Source organism: Lutra lutra, chromosome 5, assembly GCF_902655055.1.
Source record: "Lutra lutra chromosome 5, mLutLut1.2, whole genome shotgun sequence".
NCBI lineage: Eukaryota > Metazoa > Chordata > Mammalia > Carnivora > Mustelidae > Lutra > Lutra lutra.
In genome coordinates this window covers 37,817,193-37,838,774 of record NC_062282.1, presented here as the reverse complement: position 1 = coordinate 37,838,774, position 21,582 = coordinate 37,817,193, and the positions used below count along the sequence as shown (strand labels likewise).

The 21,582-nt window shown below is 43.2% G+C and overlaps 1 protein-coding gene across 1 annotated transcript; it reads right to left on the bottom strand.

The window, feature by feature from the left end:
- Positions 1 to 10,997: 10,997 nt before the first annotated feature.
- ISL1 (ISL LIM homeobox 1) lies at positions 10,998 to 21,264 on the bottom strand. The gene is made up of 6 exons (XM_047730199.1): positions 20,973 to 21,264; positions 19,927 to 20,116; positions 16,904 to 17,163; positions 14,786 to 15,072; positions 13,472 to 13,639; positions 10,998 to 11,435 (listed from the first exon to the last, which is right to left on the bottom strand). The coding sequence occupies exons 1-6, from the start codon at positions 20,998 to 21,000 to the stop codon at positions 11,319 to 11,321; spliced, it is 1,050 nt and encodes a 349-aa protein (XP_047586155.1). The 5' UTR covers positions 21,001 to 21,264; the 3' UTR covers positions 10,998 to 11,318.
- Positions 21,265 to 21,582: the final 318 nt, after the last annotated feature.

Here is a 21,582-nt window from a genome sequence, read left to right as displayed (position 1 = left end):
CCACTTCTTCAAAAGTCACTTCTTCAGGGAAGTCTTACTTGGTCACTCTTCCTCAAATTCTCTGCACCCTTTACCTGCTTGAGGTTTCTTTGCAGCGTCTGTCACTACTCTCATCATGGTGTGTATTTTGCTTGTATGGGATTGGAATGCACCACAAAAAATATAGGCTTCATGAAGGCAAGAACTTTTTGCTTTGCTCATTGCCATATAGGCAGCACATAGAGCAGTGCATGGCAAATAATAAGCACTAGATAAATATTTGAATGAGTTAATGAATAAGTGAGTAAGGAAGTGAACACACACATGATTTATTCAGAATCTGTCATTCAGATTCAGAACCTTAGAGTTATCCTTGATTTCTTACTATCTCAAAGCTCTACTCTATATTCTGTTGTGTGAGGGTAAGGCTAAGCCAATGTGATAAATGGGGCCAGTAATAATTCAGTGGCTTAAAGAAGGTAAACATTTGTTTCTCAATTAGAGTTTAGGCTGAATGCTTTAGGGGAGTGGGCAGCTGCATTCCCCAAAGTTATTTAGAACATTAGTTATTTCCACCATGTTGTTCCACCATACCCATAGGGCGCTTTCATCATCTGCCCAATTAAAGCTGGAGTTTCATAGGTTCCAGCTAGTGGGAAGGAAAAAGAGAACATAAAGGAAGCACATCCCCAAGGCTAGAATAACCTACATTATTTCTGCCTAGATTCCATCTGCAAGGATGAAGTCACGGGCACCCACCCTCCAACCTGTAAGAGAACCAGGGCTATGTGGCCGATCTATGTGTTTATGAAGAAATGGAAAACAAATGTTGACGGGCAGCTGCCAGTCTCCTCCACATCAGTCAACTTCTCAGAATATCTCTCAAACCAATGTTTTCCTTCTCTCCTCATGCTGCCTATAGAAAAGTCCATCCCTTGCCTGAAACTGCTATGTTCCTGACTTGCTCTTTTCCTAAATCTCAGTCTTTCATATCAAAAGCCTATCTCATTCCAAAAACTAAATGACTCCTCCAAATTATAACTATTTTTAATTCCTTGTCTCAGAATGCTGTGGTTAGCAATTCCTACCTATGCCAAGTCTGAATTATTTGTTATGTTTTCGGTCCTCCTCCTCCTCCACAGCTTCACAAGGATAAAGGGTAAAAAGATAAAGGAGTCCAGCACATATTACATACACAGTGCACATTCATAGGTCTGTCTTTAATAAAGTTTTTTTTAGAAATAAGACTTAAATTTTCAGTTATATAACATCACTATATATATATATATATATATATATATATAATTTGTTGTTGTTGTTGTTCTTCAAGGTCCAGAGTATAAATGACTTTCAGATTAGTAGTTGATGACGAAACTTAAAAGTCACAAAATAAAACTGTGACCCAGACTTGGCTTAAAACAATCTGTATCACTACAGTATTAATATAAGCAATAAAATTCCCTCAAACAACAGTTTCTCTATAAGCCTTCTTTTTAAGGCAGAAGTTTTTTAAGGCTGTTTTTTAGGCAGAAGTACTCACTGTGTGTTCTGAAGACCTCTGAAGGGGTGTCCCTGAAACTTTTTCAGCAGGTCTAGGAGGTCAAAACTCTTTTCATAATAATACTGAAAAATTATTTACCTTTTTTACTTTCATTCTCTCACAAGTGGACATGGAGTTTTCCAGAGGCTGCATGATGTGTGTTATTGCCAAAGACTGAATAATGAAGCAGATAGGAGAATTAAGCTCTCCTCTATAAAGCCAGATACTTCAATGATTTGCAAAATTAGAAAATTGGAAAAATTGCCCACTCTTCTCACTAAATTTTTTGTTTTGTGACCTATACTTATTTTTCATTAAAAAGTTATTTATGAAAAGAAAAAGTTATTTATGGTAACACGTTATTTTAGATGAATAATAAATTTTGCAAAGTCCTCATTTTTAACTTATCATACAGCAAATATTAATAGATATAACTCAGATAAACAAAAGCTTTTTGAGATCCTCCATAATTTTGAAGAGTGTGAAGGGGTCCTGAAGTCAAAATTTTGAGAGTCACAACTTTCAGGAGATAAATTACAGTTTTTTTAATTTATTGTATCCACCCATGTCACCATGCAGCATCCCCCCTCAATTCCTGGAAGTAAGGAGAGTGGGCATCACTGAAGATGTCAATAAAATAGTTTCCATTCTCTGATCTAACGTAGTCCCCATTGAAGTAATCAGGGACAGAGTATTGCTTCTTTGATGTTCTGCTCTTAAACATATGAAGGAAAGAAGAAGGAATTGAGAACTGTGCTGAGAAACAGGTACAGAGGTTATTAGGAAAATGGGCTCTGTGGACTCTCATGCATAGCTAATGACTGTAAAGGGCTTTCCAGATAGAAAAGTGTCATGCCACGGCAGAAACAACCAATATGCATCTTCTTCTCTAGGAGAAACTGCCTCCTTTCTTGATATTCCTTATAAAGAAGATTTAAAATATTCTTAGTCTGTATAGTGATTCTGGAAGATTTCAACTTGAATAACTAAAACAACATTCGTGATGAATAATATTCGTCATTTATATTCTTGGACCATCACTCAATTCTGTAATGTTACAGATTCTATTCTGTTGCTAGACACTTAGCTTTGCCCTAGAGAAAACTCTACCCTGCGGCCAAAGGCTGCCATAATACACATTATAAATGCATACCTTTATCCACAAGAATGATTTCATACAGTCCATCACTACAAAATGAAAACAAATAAACAAAGCATCACTCAAATTTCAGTAAGTAATTCAATGGAAACAACTTCCTATATGTTGAGTAAGCAGTATATAACCAGCTTTGGTCCCAGGTCTCAGTGGTAGGGAAGCTACTGGATTTGCCTGAAGGAGTATTTCTGAACTATTAAGTAGGGGTTACTCCAAAAATTCTAAAGGTGGTGGTTTGGGGCGGGGGGGTGGGGTGTTCAGGCCTTTTAAAAAAAATAATACATCTATTTTTAAAGTCAATTCTAATTCAGCCACTTCATATGCTCATTTGCACCTGCAAGACTAACCTTATCTGGGCTTAGATGGGAAGGAAACTACTTTTCAGGTCATTTTAGCGTTAGCATACTTACTATAAAGACATTGCTGGGTGAAATATCTCCAAGCCCTATTTTGCACATGACACATAAAGACATTTTCCATTAACATTAATGAGACCTATGAATCCATTGATGGTATAATAGAACTAAAAGGTAAGGTTTTATTGGTGATACACCATCTTTCATCCAAGTGTTTAACTTCTCGTAAAATAGGCAGAAATTTGGCCATGCATAAAATGCAAGAGTGACTACTGTCTCTGAAGTTGTAAAGACTTCAAGGATACATTATAGTTTTAAAAATATGAAATGTACTATGATACAAATACAGAATTCTAAGCGGTAATCTCTAAAGTATTTCCATGTATTAATTTAGAAAGTGAATGATTTCAGAATTTACTAAGCATTTTCATTCTCCAGAAACTGGTAATCTATATATTCCATATTTGATCATTTTAGACATCAGCATTCATTGTTAGTGAAAGCAATTATTGCATTTTACAAATAAAGTCACCTGTCTTGTTTTGTGAATTAAATCTTAAATGTATTTGGGTTGACAGGTTATTTTAATTTCAAGTATTTCTTTTTGAGAATTGATATCCCAAGACAAAAATTTCTGACTACTGATATAAAATGTTAAATAACTAGCAGGTATATTTTGTGAATTTGAAGTGAGATTTTTCACTATTTGGTCCATAAGTATTCTTCCCTTTATTGCTTAAAATATACTGTTTCAAAGTATATATGCTTTTTTTCCACGAATCTGTCTCAGTTTTTTCTGTTTCCTGCTAGTACTCTCCCAAAATCAAATACACTTTTTCGCTTTGCTAAAGCTATTTTTAAAGTAAACCTCCTGTACATACTGAAAAACAAATTAATATTTGTTCTAATAAGTAATAATTGAATTTTTAAGACAAAAAGTGTTTTACCTAGTTGTGAGCATTTTTTTAATGAAGGAAAAGAAGACTTATTTAAAACTAATTAAGAATATAGGTAGTTTATCAAAATGACTGCAGTATAGAACCTGCATAAGTAACATTTTGCCAATCATACCTTTACTGTGCACTGAACAGCTAGTCTACTGTTCAAATATTTTAGGACTATGAGCAAATAGATACAACATTTTGAAGAAATATTAATTTAAAAGCTACTAGGAAAAAGTAAAATCCTTCATAGCCCTTAAAAGTTAATTCCCACCATATTTTACTTTATCATATTCAGTGGCCTGTCTAGTATTATCTCCATATACCTGCTAAGTATAACAAGTTTCAACCAACACATTGTATTTGTGACAGGTCAAAATAAACAGCAACCCTTACCCATGAGAACAAGACAAGTCAGTGCCTAAGTACAGTTAAGAATTATTTTCTGGAGAAAGACTATTTTTTCCATCTCCTTACTGAAATTCATCAATTTCATGAAACTTGGGTTTTGTCTTGCTTTGTCTTTTTTCATCTAACACACAGTTGTGATGCTGAGACCTGACAGGGAAAAGCATGATATGGATTTGTGGTGCCTCCAAACTTGGGAGATGATGGTGTTTGTATTACCACCACATTAAGCACATAACCAAATCACTCTCACTCACATCTATGGTTAGTTTTCAAACAGAGGCAATATTATTTATTCCATGCCAGTGACACACACAGACACAGAATGTTGCTTGCAAACTACAAGAATAGTGAATAATATGATGTAACTAGAAACTCCCTCCTTTCTGAAACAAGAGAAAAATCCCATAGGGATGGACCAAAATTATAATAAATTTAACCTCAATTAATCTGAAATGCGAGCCACAAATTCTTGATTATAAATCCCCAAGCGTGGCTATTTGTCTTTCTAAAAAAGGGCACTGCGAGCAAACCCTGTCCCAATGGTTCCCTTGCCTCCAAGTGGATGGCAGTGCCAGCTTCTCGGTGGTAAAAGCCAGCTGGAGGATCAAGGAAGACCCATGGTTTGCCCAACGAAGCAGTCACGAAAACACTGGAGTCACGTCACTTCTTTGTGCTCCTGGGAAAAGGAAGGGTGCTCCGCCGCCGCTCAGGGACACCCTGTCCAAGATGGTGACGCATCTTTCTCGGTACATTGAGAGGTGCGGGGAGCAGCTTATTACTGAACTAAATGTTTTTATTGATCGCCCTTGAGTCAGAGCTCACTGACCCCGCAAACCATAAATGGCTATAGCGCAGAACTGTCATTTCCAGGCAGCAAGAAGAGATACCGGATTAGTCCAAGACACCTCGCCCTAGGCTTTCTCCACAGTCCCTCCACCCACTCCGCCTCCGGGGTTCAGAGGAAAGAAAAGGGAAGCAGCGTCCCCCCAACCCCCAACCAGAGGCCCTCTCTGGGGGCCTGAGTAGAAGGAAAGGAGGCAGGACAGAGTTGCGGAAAGCGCCCTCCCTCGCGGTGCGGGACCGGACTGCCCGGCACTGGTGCACACCCCCACCCAGAGTCGGTGGCCAGAACGCGAAGAGGCCGGGGCGCGGGTCCAAAAAAACAAATGACTGTTTTGCAGCATTCCCATTAAACAATAAAGCGAGCTGTAAAGCTTCAGGTGCTGTGTTTGTTGTGCCGTCTGTGCTGAGCGTTGGCTCCGGCAAGGGTGAGCGGAGCGCACTGGGCCGGGGGAGCGCCTCTTCGGCTGATTCCAGGGAAAGATAAGGAGCCGCCGAGCCACCAGCTCTGTCTAGACTCGCGACCTCACAAGTCAAGCGCCTTGTTTGGATTAGCCCTCCAGATCTGCCAACCTGATCAACTCCTGAAAGAGAAGGGCCCAGCAACACCCTTTTTTCCTCTCACGGACCACGATTGTCCCTTCTTGAAGGGATCAAGGGCTGACTTGCCTGCAGGAGTCGCGGGGCTGGTTAGACCAGTGTCGGTCCCGCTTCGTTGCGCCCACCCACCCACGGGAAACGCACCGGAGGGAATAACCACAAGGAAGATCGGCAAAAATAAGTAGTCATCTCAATCAAATCCACAAATAACAGCACCCTGAAATAAACAGGAACCTTCAATCAATGGAATGGAAAGAGGACCCCAGACAAGGAGAGGGCTAAGTACAATCTCCCACAGGACTGTCTTAAAGTGTCTTTCCCCCAACTGGCGAAAAGCAATCTTAGCCCACAACTTTTTCTCCAAATCTAGGCGTTCTCTTTTAGAGGGGTGTGGGGGGAGAGAAGGTTTTCTTTTTAGAACGATTTGCTTATCATTGCCGAGCGCTTTTCCAAAGGATGATTAGGCAGAAAGATTTGAATTTTTTTTTTTTTTTTTTTAAATAAAAAGAGTCAAGTAGTTTTAAGTGCGGCTCTGGGGAGAGACTGGCTTCTCCAAGACACAGAAACTGGCTTCTCAGAGCTAACAGCTTAAGCGCCATAAAAATTAAAGGATGTGATGGTAACAATGCTCTCAGCAAACACTCAGCAGCGGTCCCTCCCGCCCCTCCCCCTCCTTCTCTCCCTGTGAACCAACTTCTCTGTCTACACTTCAGAAGTCTCCGGGAGGTGTGGAGAGATCCTCCATCACGACTTGGGACATTGTAAGCTGTGAAGTTTATGTTTGTGGCGCCTGGGCTCAAACAGCCATTCAGTGGCTTGCTCAGTTATCAAGAAAACAACAATCAGAAAAGATCAGTAAACAGAATCACTGCCAGCGCCCTGAATTAACTACTTGCATTTTAGTTTAAAAACATTGACCCACACTGTACAAGTTAATTGTTTTTATTTTAAATAGTTAACGAGAATTCAAGATTTGGGGCCATTTTTTTTTTTTAAAGTAACACTTTAAAAAAAAAAGTAACACTTTTTAAATAAAGGTACACACACACAAAAATCCTTTGCCCTTTTCTCTAGGCACTTCCAAAGAAAATCTGACTTGCCTTGTTGTGACTAATCTTTAATTGTTGATTAGCAGAAAGGAAGTAAATAGTCCTTAATGAATACAACTCAAGCATAATTTGGATTATAAATCTCCCCTACAAAATTGGCTAAACTTGACAAATAAGAAAATAAGTACTTTCTGCTTAGTTTACTAGTACTAGGGATGGGATTAAAAACCCAAACTGATTGAGTTCTATCCAAATTTAGCTCTTCTGGTGGTTTGAACAGAGTTTTTAACATTTTCCTCCTCCTTCTTCTTCTTCCCCTTTTTTTTTTTTAAAGAAAATGGAAAAGGCTAAATAAATCCACATGGATTTGCAAGTTATTTCAATGAGAACGATCTTATGGCTTAAAGATTCAAGGTGGTAGGGAAATGCCAAGTACTTCTAGGTACCTTAAAAGCACATTGTCTTTTAGCTAGTAGTCAAAGGGCTGAGATAGACCAAAAAAGAGGTCAATGCAATGAGTTTAACAGGCTTATTAGTGTGAATAGCAGCAGAGCATTACAAAGTCATCCATTTAATCTTGAATTTAAAAAAAAAAAAAAACCAAGTTGTGAATTGGTAAGTGGGTACACACACCCACGAAGTATGTCAAATAACCAGAAATGTTATTTCAACAAAGAAAAAAGTCTCTTCAAATATGATTCTAACTTAGAAAGAACGTTTTTTTAATGGTAAGGAAAACCAGGCCCATGTAATGAAAAGGAAAGAGAGAGAGTAGACTGAAATAGAAGACGTTATTGCTCTGAAACAATGGGGGGTAGGGGGGTCCTGAGTATAGATATGGATTCCCTGATTTAAGGAGAGCATCCTGGATGTTTTTAGTTGCATTAAGTTTTAGCTTGCAGAAGCTGGAGGAAATGAGTCATAATGTCCAAAAGGAAGAATTCAGAGTAATAAGGAGAGAGAGGATCAAAGATAATAGCAAACAGGAGGAATTTCATTAGAAGAGCACAGCTCAAAGCTAGGTCTCCAGAGGTGTGCAGGGGAAAGGAGAGTATGTGCAAGAGATGGTTTGCAAACAAGGAGACATTTCAGATACACATTTTAGAGCACATGCTGAGGAGTCTAGAGGGGAACACACCTTTCATATGAATAATACAAGAACTGGAATGCTATCGACCCATCAATCCATTCTCAGCCATCAGGCAACAAATATCTTGAATCTAGCAAGTGAAACCAAATCGTTCATCACTCCCCTCCCAAATTACTGTACTTAAATTCAAGCTGTGGACCTCAGAAAATCTGACATCTATATATGTAAAACATCACGTCCTTCCCCACTCCCCACCCCACTAACCTTAGGAATAAACGTTAGGATGAGAAAGCATCACAAAGATGTGTGCTTCACTTAAGTCCCTCCATTGCATTCAAACCCTAAATAAATTTTTCCCATCTAACCTCTGTAGAGTCCACCAGAGGCTATGGCTGGGGAAGGGCATTTAATGTTTTCCAAACCAGGACTTGGGCAATCAGTAACTTTGCAGACACCAGTATTCGCCTTGGACCTGCCATCTTTGCGCTTAATCAGTTAGCCACCCCAGGTATGATGGGGAGAAAAAGGAAAACTGAAAAGGCAGGCAAATAGCAATAGTGAACAGAAAGGTAAAAGAGCCAAGTCCGATGGGAGACATTAGAGAGAGATGGGAGACGGGAGAGGGGAGAGATAGAGACAGACAGAGCGGAGAGCGAGCGAGAGAGAGAGATCTTTCCAGTAGAAGATCTGTGTGAGATAAGACGTAACTCCTGTTTTTCTCAACAGAAGACCACAAGCCATTATTACCGCCGGCCAAATTATTACCCCTCTGTGAAGAATTAGACACAACAATCAAAGTAATCAACGGGCATGTCTAATGCACTGTAACATTTTCAATGCAAAGTTTGTTTTCTCTCTGCCCCCACGTTAGAGCCTGTAATTAACCCGTTATGTAGAACGATGCCAAACAAAAGGCTAATTGAGGCTCGTTTCCCGACTTGCAGCAGGTTTGGAGAGGGTGAAAGCAACTGAAGAGCCCCGGAGCCGCGGGGCTCCCCCGGTCTCCAGCCGGGCCTCCGCTCTGCCCCCCCGTCAGGGGTCGGAAGGGGCACGAGCCACAGGACACACGATTAGGGTACGTTAGCTCTCGTATTCATTAAGAATTGTCAGAGTCGTAAACCGGCGTGACACTGGAGCGTACAAATGAACCCAGTTTCTAAAGAGTCAAAGTGTCATCCCGGGGTGGAGAAAGTGGAGGCGACAGTGTGAAGCCTCAAATCCTAAGTCTGCCCCCGCAAACGAAGAAGCGCCAAGAAGCCTGATTTCGGGCAGGGCCCTTTATCTATCCTCGGGTTCTAGCTGTCACACAGGAACTACTGCTAAATGCAGGGGCGGGGAGTGGGAGGGGGAGTGTTAGAAAGCAAGTCCCCGCGAGTCCGAACGCGGAGGGGGGCCTGCGGAGCACTCCACCCGGCCCCATCCCATAAAAGGCCCTTTCCCCAAGGAGCCTCCACCGGCTTCTCAGCCCTAGATCGAGATACGTCCAAGGTTTGGGGAATTAGAGTTGGGGGAGAAAAAGGGAAGGGGAGGGGCTGGAAACAAGTTGGGGGTGGGGAAGAGAGACAAGAAAAGACACACGCTGACCGGTCTGGGAATTGCTGAGAAAACGCTCTCCCCTCTAGGCCTGCTCTTCCTGCGCAAATAAAGCAGCATTTCTCAATCGGCTGACGGCAGCCACTGGTAAATAATGGTCATACCTCACTGACTAGGCAGAAAGGCTCTCTTTTAGCAAGAGCTTATACTTGAAATATAGGTCATTTCAACAATCCTAAGCAGGAGACTTTGGCATAAAGCACTTACTCCCAGAAAATAAAATAGTGACTCTAAATAAAAACCCATTTTAAGCAGGACCCTCTTCCTATTTGGGTGGGGTGGACAGGGCAAGAAAAGAGACAGGAGGAAGGAGAGGTCGGGAGCACAACAGGGAATAGCATCTTATTTTAAAAACAAAACAAAACAAAACAAAACAGTAACATCACCGCTGAGAACCAAAGGGTTCCATCCACTTTTGATTCAACCATTAAAACACAAACTGGCAAATTCAACCTTAACTATTTGCAATTAAATATCACACCTACTGTATGTCAGTTTACCCATTCACATGCAGTCCTTAATTTCAGACATTTTAATGGCTTACTTGTAAACATATAAAAGAGGGACCCTGGGTCATTGCATTTATTTATCTATGCCAAACGTTTATTAGTGAAATAGTCCTGAAGATATAATTCTACATATGGCGCTTTGATTTCACATAATATTTTAAGAAAAAAGACAAAACACATAGAATTAGACATATAATTCAAAGACCACGGTATAACCTTTATCTTCTTTTTTTTACTTCAGCAAACAAAAAATAATGTCAAATGACATGAAAAGTGGCAAGTCTTTTGACAATAAATAATAAATTACTTTATAATTTTTGCAATGCAAGAGCAAACAAAAAAAAAAGTTTCCTTTTTTTTTTTTTCCTCTTTATTTCCAGAGAGAGAAAACAGTCATTTTAACCAATAACTATACACATCTTTGGGGGAAAAGTTCGTGGACAGACACAAGTCAAACACAATCCCGAGACGCTTGTGGCAAAATAGAGGTAACCTTGTTGCAATGCTTTATACGTTGGTTTTTAAATTTGAATTCAAAAACCTTTAAAGTCGCTTCAGACTTCTTGATAGAGGATGGATCTCAAAAAAAAAAAAAAAAAGAAGAAGAAGAAGAAGAGGAAAAAGGAGGAGGAAGAGGGGGAGGGGCAAAAGTAAAAAAGAAACCAGCTACAGGACATGCTAAGAGACCCAGGATTTCAATTAACCCCTCATTAAAGTCAACTAAAAACATCACAAACCAATGCTGCTCCACCTTCCTGAAAGGACTCTTTCAGCCAAGGAGGCCAGTTTCTCTTCCTGCTCATTTGCTGGAGCTCCTGTTTGGCAAGGCAATGACCAATATAGAAACAGCACCATTCAGAATAGGATGGACTAGAAAATCTCTATTTCTGCTTTTCTCTAGATGTGCAGTGAAATGAAAATGCTTTTTTTGAGATCCTTGAATATAAATCCTCTACGTTTTAAAAACGTCTTTTTTTTTTTTTTTTTCAGTACTCCTAAGGTCATTGGATAGCGTATGATGGGTTTGGGTTTTGTTTGTTGTTTAATTCTAGTAAAATCCCATGATTGTCTTCACAGTGTTGCTACCATATCACCTTGTCATTAAAACAGACTTCGTGCATTTCATGGAGCATTCATTTCTCGATTCAGTTTTCATTGACTGGGTCATTAAATACTTTTGTTTCGGAGTTCAACATTATACTTTCCCACTTTCTCCAACGGGGGGGGGGGGGAATACATCTGAATGAATGTTCCTCATGCCTCAATTGGACTGGCTACCATGCTGTTAGGTGTATCTGGGAGCTGAGAGGACATCGACGCCACTTCACTGCCAGTGGAATTAGAGCCCGGTCCTCCTTCTGAAAAATTCACCTGTGTAGAAGGTTGAGAAATGAATAAAGGAGGCTGCGATTGTATTCTTTAAAGGATTATAAACACGCCATATGTGTATCCATACGTGCGAGGGTTTGCATGTGTAGATGGATATACAGATAAAGATATCTACATATGACTGAAGAAAAGAACTTGAGAAGAAATCCTCTCGCTTTCCCATCTTTCAAGAGATCTCTGTTTTATCTGAAACTGAATTCCCAACATTGTGTTGCATTAAATTATTTAAGAACAAATGTGTTTCCCACTGTAAAATCGCATCGCAACTCTACCATGCATGCTCGAAATAAAATTATCCTGCTGGCTACATGCTGCCCTGGGAGCAGGCGAGTTCTCAGTCTCTACGCATCAAAGCCTCTCTTCTCTAGTTGGAAAATCCATAACACACGCTCAGATCGTGTGACAGGAGATTCAGAGAAGGCTCCACAGAACAATGATTAACTCCTCAGAGGGTTCACAGCGTGGGCTTTCTTCCTTGTTGTTTGTTGGTCCTGCTGTCTTTTGGCCTTCCTCTGTCTTTCTCTTTCTCTCTCTCTTTAAATCAGGCTCTTCCTTCCGAGAGGAGACCCATATATTATAACGTCATCGCATTATAAATATCTGGCTCCTTCTTTTAAACCGAAAGTATTGTGTTGCTGTTGGAAACCTCCTTCTCCACTCTGCCCCCACACCCCCCTCCTGCCTTGGCTTCCCTCCCACTGCTCTCATCTAACACTAAAGTTTTAGAAGGTACAAACACTTGGCTGCCCTGAGCCCTCCTCTTACTTGCCTTCTATGATCCAGGTTTTGCTCAAATAACTTATAAGATTAACCTCACTTTAAAATAAGTTCTTTTTCCTAATTCCAGAGTCTACCTTCCTTTTTATCCTATTAAATTTTCCCATGGTGAGGTCAAGGGGCTTCTCAAATTTGCCCAGCCTCTAGACTGGTCTACTTACAAATGTAAACCCCAGGCCAAGTCCTTGTAACCACTGCCTCTGGCCTGTTAGCTAACTGTTGCCACAGAGAAAGAAAATGTTCTCCGGGTAAATGTGAGGGTAAAAAGTTAACCTCAACTGAAGTTTTATTTTAGAAGAAAGGAACACGTTTTTAGAATAGATCATGTTTTATAGAACAAGATTCCACAGGACTGTTGACCACTTAAGAAAAAAAAATATGTGTGTATATGCCATATCACAAAGTACCTGTATTTAATAATCTTATTTATCTTGACCTTTAAGCCTTTTGTAGGCATACGGTGAGTTAATTTTTTCTTCTCTGGGTCTGTAAAACATATTAATGCTAAAACAGGTTTTCATGCGCTCTCCTATTGGTAGAACTCATGTTCCTTTGGCCAGACATGGCCCACAGTATGTGACTGTATATAACATCTGAACTCATACACTTCAAATGTTAAAGTAGGCCTACTTTGTAGATGAAGTTGGTCCCAGAAAAGGATAATAATAATGAAAGGTATCCATCATGTCTTTAAATAACTGAACTCTCTATTGATACATGTGAAAATTGTACTCAGACAGGTGCCTGCTCCCCATTGATAAGAACACTGATTATGTCTTACAACATCGGTTATTAACACGAACAGCTTGATTTTGATCTTTAAATACACCATTCTCTAGGAGCTGAGAGGGAGTAAATTCACTCATCGCTGATCAAAATGACAAGGTGATCTCTAAAGTCCTTTCAAGCTCTAAAAGTCTAAGATGTATGATTCTGCAACCCCATCCACCTTTCCATGCATGTTTAGGTACTTAGATACCTTGGAGGTTATCCCTCAAAGAAGACCAGTTGATAGAAAATTCAACCTGTATGGTCAAATTATGAACTCACAGAAAAGACTCACAAGAAGTTTGTTTCCCTTCAGCACTTGCCTCATCTACACCAAACCTCCTTCATCTCTCTTCAACCCTGGAGTCAGGGAGGCACCCTCTCCCCCTTGAATCTTTCATGGTGTGACAGTTAAGCCAGAATCTTCTTTTTGCTAGAGATTCAGCCTCCTCACTCTGAGAGCGGACACTTACCAGTTGCTGAAAAGCAGGCTGATCTATGTCACTCTGCAAGGCGAAGTCACTCAGTACTTTCCAAGGCGGCTGGTAACTTTGCACTTCCACCGGGTTTGCCTGTAAGCCACCATCATGTCTCTCTGGACTGGCAGCCACCATGGGAGTTCCTGTCATCCCCTGGATATTCTGTGAATAGGCCCCCCCCAATCCCAACATGTTAATGACCGAACTCCCTCCCTCCATTGTCTGCACAGGCTAAGCAAATACGCCCTGGCATTATCTTATCTATATAGTGGCCATTATTGACTCAGTTAATCTGCTGCATGTATGGATACTAGCCGGAGTTCAGTTTTGTTTTATTATATGGTTTTTCTGCTTCTGTGGGTGGGACTCGTCGGTCTGCTTGGACCTTATTAAACTAAATTCTATTCTGACTTTCTCCTTTCCGTTTATGTTCACAGCTAGCTCATCCCAGCTCCTCCCATCTGCCTCCATGGACTATGGCATCACAGCGGTAGAAAGCTGCAGCCTCTAAACACAGTGGGTTTTCTGGGCAGTTTCAGTCACACTTTCTCCAGGCACTTCTCTTCACAGAGCCAACCCCCACCCCCAAGCATTTGGGTCTGGCCGCTATTGTGTGCTATTACACACTCACCAACTTGAAAAGTGCCCCGGCCCAGGCTTGGCTGGCCTGCCAAGTTGAATGACAGCGGGGGTTTTATGGCATTTAAAAATAGGGCTAAAGCGGTAAAAAGAAAAAAAAAAAAAAAAGAACCTCTTTAGTTTAACGCAACCAGAAATCCTGTGGAGTGGGTGTTGCCATGGATCTATGGAGCCCTGGGCTTGACCTAGAGCAGAGGGTGCCCTGTCGTCATAGGTCGCCCTGGTGGACCTCACTTGTCTGAAGGTGCTAAGGCAGGCCTTGCCCAGAGTCAAGGGGCACACCCAGGAGGTCAATGGCCAGGGTGACCCACCCACCGACCCCTGAATTAGATGGGGAGCCAAGGAGGAGTCTCTCACTCTGGTGCTTGAGGAACTGACAACCTGAATGTTGGCAAAACAAGACCAGAACTTATTCTGGTCCCGGGGTGGGGTGGGGGCAAGGTTGAAGGGCATAAGCCCACCCACGTGGGCTGGGGGTGGAGGTTCAGGGCTCAGCAGCGGCCCTTGCCAGTTGCTTCTCCCTTGTGCATGGGTAGAGGCAGTAAGGGGTTCCCAGCTTTTGCCCCGGAGCAGTACGGAACCCACGTGCAGGCCAACCTGGGCAGCCCCTTGCACCTTAAGCGTAGCCCTGCTCCCCGCCCAGGTCCCGCACCCCCAAGGGCCACTCACAGTTTTGTCGTTGGGCTGCTGCTGCTGGAGCTGCTTCATCATGATGCTCCGCTTCTTGTCCTTGCACCGCTTGTTTTGAAACCAGACACGGATCACGCGGGGGCTGAGGCCCGTCATCTCCACCAGTTGCTCCTTCATGAGTGCGTCTGGCCGGGGGTTAGCGGCATAGCAGGTCCGCAAGGTGTGGAGCTGCTTCTCGTTCAGCACAGTCCGAACGCGGGTGGTCTTCTCGGGCTGTTTGTGGACGTGGGGCCGCAGGGCTGGCTGCCGGGCGGAGATGGGCTCAGCTACAAAGCAAGGGGCGCGGTGAGCGCAGGCCAGGCATCTCTCGCCCTCCCGTGCTGCTCCCGGTCAATGGCCAGTGCTTTGCAGCCTCAAGGCAGAGGTAGGGACTAGGGAAGCCAACGGGAGAATAATACCTGGCTCTCTAATCTGAGAGGCCAATGCTGAGTAATTCAGGCCCGGAACGCTGCCTCCAACCCTGCTCTTGTCAACACAGCCTTAGCAAAGGGGCTCAGGTCTCAGGTCTCAGGGGCAGCATCATTCAGCATTGTTTCTCCTCCATCCTTGCCTGTCCTCATACCCAGACTGGGCCTAGGTTACACGAGTACCCACCACCTCCAGACTCTGGGACAACAGGCACAGATAGTACAAGGGGAAATGGAGAACACCCCAATGTCAGCCAGAGACACTATACCAGCCAGGAGGTCTCTAATGCAAAGGTCAAAGAGAATTATGCCAGAAAGCCTTGAACTTCAGTCCAGAGAGTGCAATTGTGTCAAGGGGCTAAAGAAATTCAGTATTTTGGCCATAACCTCAGTCCTTGATTTTCTTACTACCTAAATCTATCTGGCTGTTCCTGAGATGGGCTGACCCCATGCAAAAGAAAACTGAAACTGTTGAGCTGCCTGGGCTCTAGATAAATGATAACTGGGAAGTGTTCTGTCTCCTGACTTCCTCCCAATATTTCCACCTCTTCTGTGTTTCCCCACAAGCAGAGCACAGGTTGCATAGAACAGAAATTGCCACTTTGGCTTTGCCCCTGTGCAAGCTAGCCATATATCCTCCAGAACAGAAGTCTTACAGCCTCTGAAAAAGTAGAGTGGACAGATCTGTTTCCTCACCACCAGTGTTTAGTAAAAATTAATACTTCAAAAATGCACCAGGTAGATCTATTCCTGAGGAGTAGATCTAGTCCTCAGGGAAGTAAGGTTTGGAAACATTGTCTGCCTTCTCATGCAGCTCCTCTTCCTGGCTAGCCTTGTCCTGTTTCTACTCTCCTTCTTGGGGAAAGGGCTCTCAGAAATGTATGGTACAAATCCTGCACCTTCCAGGACCCTAGGGTCAGGTCAAAACCTACTGGGTCCATTTAGTGTTACAGCGACAGGCCTGAAGATGAAATTCTCACCAAATCACATGGAACGAATGGTTGAAAGAGGCAGGCTCCCTTTAAAAGGCAATTACTGCAGATTAGCTTGTTGACAGTTTTAAATTACAGCTCTGTGCGATGGCGGGCAGTTATTAAGACTGTATCTTCTCACATCCATTCTTTCACAAAAGGATAAAAATAAACTTTAAAAATGTTTTAGAGTGTGGGGCAGTTGCAAGGAAAGAGGATTTCAAAGGCTAAATGACTTAGGACCACCTAAGCTTCCTTCACCGGGTTAAAGGAGGAAGCTCTGGGGGCCCAGAGCTCCACCCCTTTAATTAGGCAGCGGCAGGAAGAATACCTGGCTGGGAGCTGAAGCCCATTTTCAGTAAGCCCCGGTTTGGAGGCCAAGGTGAGCTGGAAGTACTGTTTGGATATATATACGTGTATATATACGTGCATATATACGTGTATGCACAAGTGATGTACGTTCATGTGTACCCATATTTATACATGCAGAGGAGCAGATGTCTGGGGGAGGGGGGGGGTCTGGGGAGACACTGAATCGTGCACGAAAGAGCAAAGTACGGCGCAAACTGCTCCCAGAACACTTATTTTAACTGCTGGCAGCGGCCCCAGCGACTGCCCTGTGGCTACCGAGGTGGCCGCGGTGACCCGCGCACTGGGTGCGCCCTGGCCTAGCCTAGCACCAGCCTCCCCGGGCCGGCCTCCCTCCGGGCAAGGAGTACCTGCCATTTGCAGCGGCCGCGCCGGGTGCAGAGGGCTGAGTGGGTCTCCGGCCCCCAGGCTGGCCCTCTCCACCACGTCGTGGTCCGCGCGGCAGAAGAGCCCATCCTCCCGAAGCGCGAACTCGTCCCCAGGGATGAGCTGGCGGCTGCAGGCCACGCAGCGGAAACACTCGATGTGGTACACCTTGGAGCGGGCGCGCATCACAAAGTCGTTCTTGCTGAAGCCGATGCTGCACTTGGCGCATTTGATTCCGTACAACCTGCACGCCGCCGGGCAGGAACCGGGGGGGGGGAAAACACAGAAAGGGGTTCAGAGGGGGTCACTTCAAGCCGGCGCTGCCCGGGCCCAAGATTGCCGAGGACCCAGGGCCACACTGCCCTGGGACATTGAAGTCAACGTGAGCCGACCGGCTGGGAATAGGAGGAAAGAAATCATTAAGTTTCTCTCTCTTCTCCTCCCTTTCTTTTACCCTCTCCCATTTTTGTTTTTCTTTCCTATGAACCTCTGTGTCACCAACTGTAGCTTTTACTTCAGAACACCCCCAAAGTAAAAATGTTTGACGTGCTGGAAACCTGGACCTCTGTTCTAGCCCAGTCCCGGGGTTACCCTTGCAGATCTTGGCAGAAAGGAGTGAGGGGGGACTCTGGTAGTCATTGGCCCCACACTTTTGCCTTATCCCCCAATTTCTGCTGCTAGAAATGTCTCTAAAACTGCTACAAAAAGTCCTTCCAAGAGAAAGAGAGGTGAGGGGAGAAGATTGCCCCTCCACTCATTTGTAAAAATAGATGCGCAGAGTAACAAAATGAAACCTCCGAGGGTTTCCAGATCCCCTTCTGCACAATAAGCACGTTGCAGTTTTTCCCCAACTACAGATTTTTTCTCGGGCAACAGTGTTAACAGAAAGTTTCCTCTCCATTCTTCCTTTATCATCTTTAAAATCTGCTCCTGCTCCCTCAATTTTTTTCAAGCTGTTCAAGCATCTAACTCTATTTCAGTGTGCTTGAGAACCATGACCAGCCAGAAGAATGAAAAGACCCACTTCTAAGGTCCTCCTCACTCCAGACCTTTCCTTACCAAGGGACAATCCTTGTAGGTTCCACCTAGGTGGCACTGCCCTGACCCCCCTCTCCATGTTATCAGTAATAACAGAAGTAGGAGCTTTCCTACAGAGAATGGACCAGAGGAAAAGATCCACACAAAATGGGAGGAGGGCACCTCACTCCCCCAAGGAAAGCAGGGTATTCAGGCCTAAATAATGTCTCTGTTCTGCTTTTACAACTAGAGGAGTTCAAAGGGGGACACACAAATACACACACATACACACACACAGAGGCACAAAACTGATAGAGAAAGAGAGAGAGAGAGAGGGAGAAGGGTAAAAGGCCAAAGCGATTGGCTCCTTCTACAAATGTGTACATGAAATTGGCTACATGAAGGTCCGTATGCAATTGAGGAAAACGCTATCTCCGCAGGAGGAAAGATAGTCCTAGAGGTGCAAAGTGAGCGCTCCCTCTCCAGAATACAGAGTTCACATACTCATCAAGTAAACAATGAAAAAGGCTCATTTGTCAGAGGTTAGAAGGTAGATTCAAAAGTTTTTCCTCCCTCCGCCTACTTTTTGTGAGATCTTCCATTTCATAGGAGGACTTTACCTTGCCTGTGACCAAACAATTTGGAAAATCCCTCCCCCTTCCTCCAGTTCCCCACTTCCCCTCTTTCCTCCCACTCTCCTTTCCTTCCCACCCCCACCCCACAAAGTATTAATAAACCCTTACACACACTGTTCAGTTTTACCTATCAAGATTATACTCTCTATTTCATGATTTCACAGTAAGAAAAAGTGCCGGACTGAATAGGTAAAAATTGTGACCACATTCTTAACTCTTGACTACACTTCTCAGCTCCAGAAAATGTATAACTTACAAAAGCTAATTACTTGTTAATAGCCACTAAAGAAATTTTAAAAATATATAACATTTTGATACCATTTAATATAATAGTGAAGGTGTTATCTCTTCTGTTTGTTATTAAAACAATAAAATTTTCTTTAGGAATTCTACTGGCTTCCTAAGACAGAAAATGAAATTTCTGACATATGTATATACACAGGTCAGAGAAAACTTGAGATTTGTGAAGCATGAAGTTTAGACACAAAATAAACTGAAAGAAAAAAAAAAAAAAAAACCTCAGAAAGTCCCCTATGTGATTTTAGTCTTGTCAATATGGGCAATTCGCTCATTTTATCAGTTACCAGATTTTAATGTGAGAAAGGAAGCTGTTCAATTATCTAAATATACCAATTGTTCGTAGACAGATGATGGGCAATTTGATCTACTCTGTCTAATTCATCAGCTCAGATAAGATAAGAAAGAAAAGATAGTCAGATGTCACCAAAGGGTTAATATTTAAAAAGATTAAATTCCCAGTCTTTTTGCAGGGAATATTGGGTTGGTTTTGAAATTTTCCAAGAAAGGACTCTTACCCTAAAAATAAATGGGGCAATATTTCTATTTGCACTTTCAAAGTGCACTTCTAAACATCCTTAGGTCAAACTTTTATTTTGCCTATAGCACTGACATCTCCACAAAATTTGTAAATTACTAATAAAACACTGAACTATAAAAATCAATGAATAGGGAAAAACACTGCACGATACAATAAAACCAACCTTTACAAAAGAAAGTTTAGAAAGCCCAAGTTATCCATCTTTGAATTTCTGCTTGTTTTGGAAGAGGAAGGATGAAAGAAGAAAATAATTTCAGCATCACAAATTTCAAGAGCAATTAAACAAGCTTCAACACCACACAATTTATGAAAACCACTACTGAGTTTGTGGGGGGATGCCCCCTAAAAAGTGGGATAAACAGAATAATTTATGTAACATACTTAAAGGGTAACTTTTGCACACTAGACCCCACTAAGGCATACTTCGCAAAAAGACAAAGCCACATCTAATAATAAGAAAAGAATAGAGAGAGACACGGAAATCTCACAAAATTAAGGAAACAATGTAAATGCGTACCTGATATAATCTCTTTTACAGTAGGTTTTCCCATCTCTAACAAAGCACGTACAGCTCTCGTCCAAATACTGATTACACTCCGCACATTTCAAACATGCCGCATGCCATTCCAAATCCGGAGAAACCCTCAGAATATACTGATCGTGAATTTGATTGCCGCAACCAACACATAGGGAAATCAGACGTTTTTCTGAAATGAAAATAAATACATGATTGACTAACCGTTTACTTCCTACAGAGATAAACACACTTTTAGTGTCGTTCTCTTATAGGGCGTACTCTGGGAGGTTTTTTTCCCCCCTTTCTTTCTTTCCTTCTTTCTTCTTCTTCTTCTTCTTCTTTTTTTTTTTTTTTTTAAGAGTATTGCACTTTGGAATGGTAATTGAAGTGTGCCATCAAAACCCTGACTCATTTTAAAAAGGAGGTGGAATATATGTAAAACGCATTTTTGAATAGTCTACATTTGTAAGCCTAGCACGCAATCAAACCCGTTCATTTTGTATTTCTTCTTCCTCCCTCCTCCCTCTTTGCTGTAATCATTGGGAAAGATTATGGATAAGTCAAAGAAAAGGTTTTGACTAGAAGGGTTAAGTAAACGCTGATATTTTCCATGAAGCAGACTGTTAAATAGCACATAGGACTGGATATTGTTAGTAAGAGCAGACATCAATACAGTTGTCACTCGTTCTCTTTTGCAAGTCTAATGCTAATTCACATCTCCGGGTATTGTGTGTACAGGCAGACCTTTGCAACAGAATAACCTTCTCGGAGAGCTCAAGATTCCCGAGGAGGAAATCACCTCTTAGCCCCAGAAGGCTATGGTTTTGGAGGGCACACAGGCGAACTCAAAACACCAGGTACGACCAGTTTCCCGAAGATGAGAACCGACAGCAAGCATGCAGGCGTGGCGGCCACGAGAAAAAGCCACCTTTTCTCTCTCTCCAGGCAATGACTCCAACTCTAAAGAGCCCTTGGCACCCGTGCCTGAGAGAGACCCCCGCACAAGAACAGCACACCGAGCCCCACAAGGTAAAAGAGCCTCTTACTTTTTGGTGGATCTCCCATGTCTCCCATATCTGTAAGAGGGAGTAATGTCCACAGTGAAATGGTGGTTGTACAGTTGGTGAACAGCCCACAGAGAGGATGCTGGAGCTGTGGCTAAGTGGGAAATAGTGGCCCCTGGGGTTGCCAAGGCTGAGAGAGCCGCTGCCCGGCTGCGCCGCGCCCTCGCGGATCTGAGAGTCCAATTTAAGCCGGCGGAGCTGGCGGAGCAGAGGCGCTGCGGCGGCGGCGGACTCGGCGCGGCTCGGGCGCCTCTCTTCCTTATCTCTTACTCAAACTTCTCAGCTCCAACTCAGCTCCATCGCCATTGGTCTGACGCAGCGCGCGGGGACGTCAGGCGAGCGCCGCGCCCATTGGCTGCGGGGCGCGCGGCGCAGCTGTTCTGATTATCATATTTCAGCCTCGCCGCCGCGGTGCGCCACTGACCGCTCGGCGAGCCCAAGGGAGAGGATTAGGGCTCCCGAGGCAACTTGCTCCGGGCTGAGGCCGCTCTCTCCCGGAGCTCGGGCTGCCCGGCTGCTCTGGCTTTTGGCCTTCCTCTTCTTCCCCTTCTCGTCCTCCTGCCCCCTCCCTGGCTCCTTGCCGGCCGTGCCG

Coding starts and splice junctions, on each gene's coding strand:
- ISL1 (XM_047730199.1), bottom strand. CDS start 21,000: ATGGGAGACATGGGAGATCCACCAAAAA. Junction 17,164..19,926: donor TGTAAAAGAGATTATATCAG/GTACGCATTTAC, acceptor GGCGGCGTGCAG/GTTGTACGGAATCAAATGCG. Junction 15,073..16,903: donor GCGGCCGCTGCAAATGGCAG/GTACTCCTTGCC, acceptor CTTGCTTTGTAG/CTGAGCCCATCTCCGCCCGG.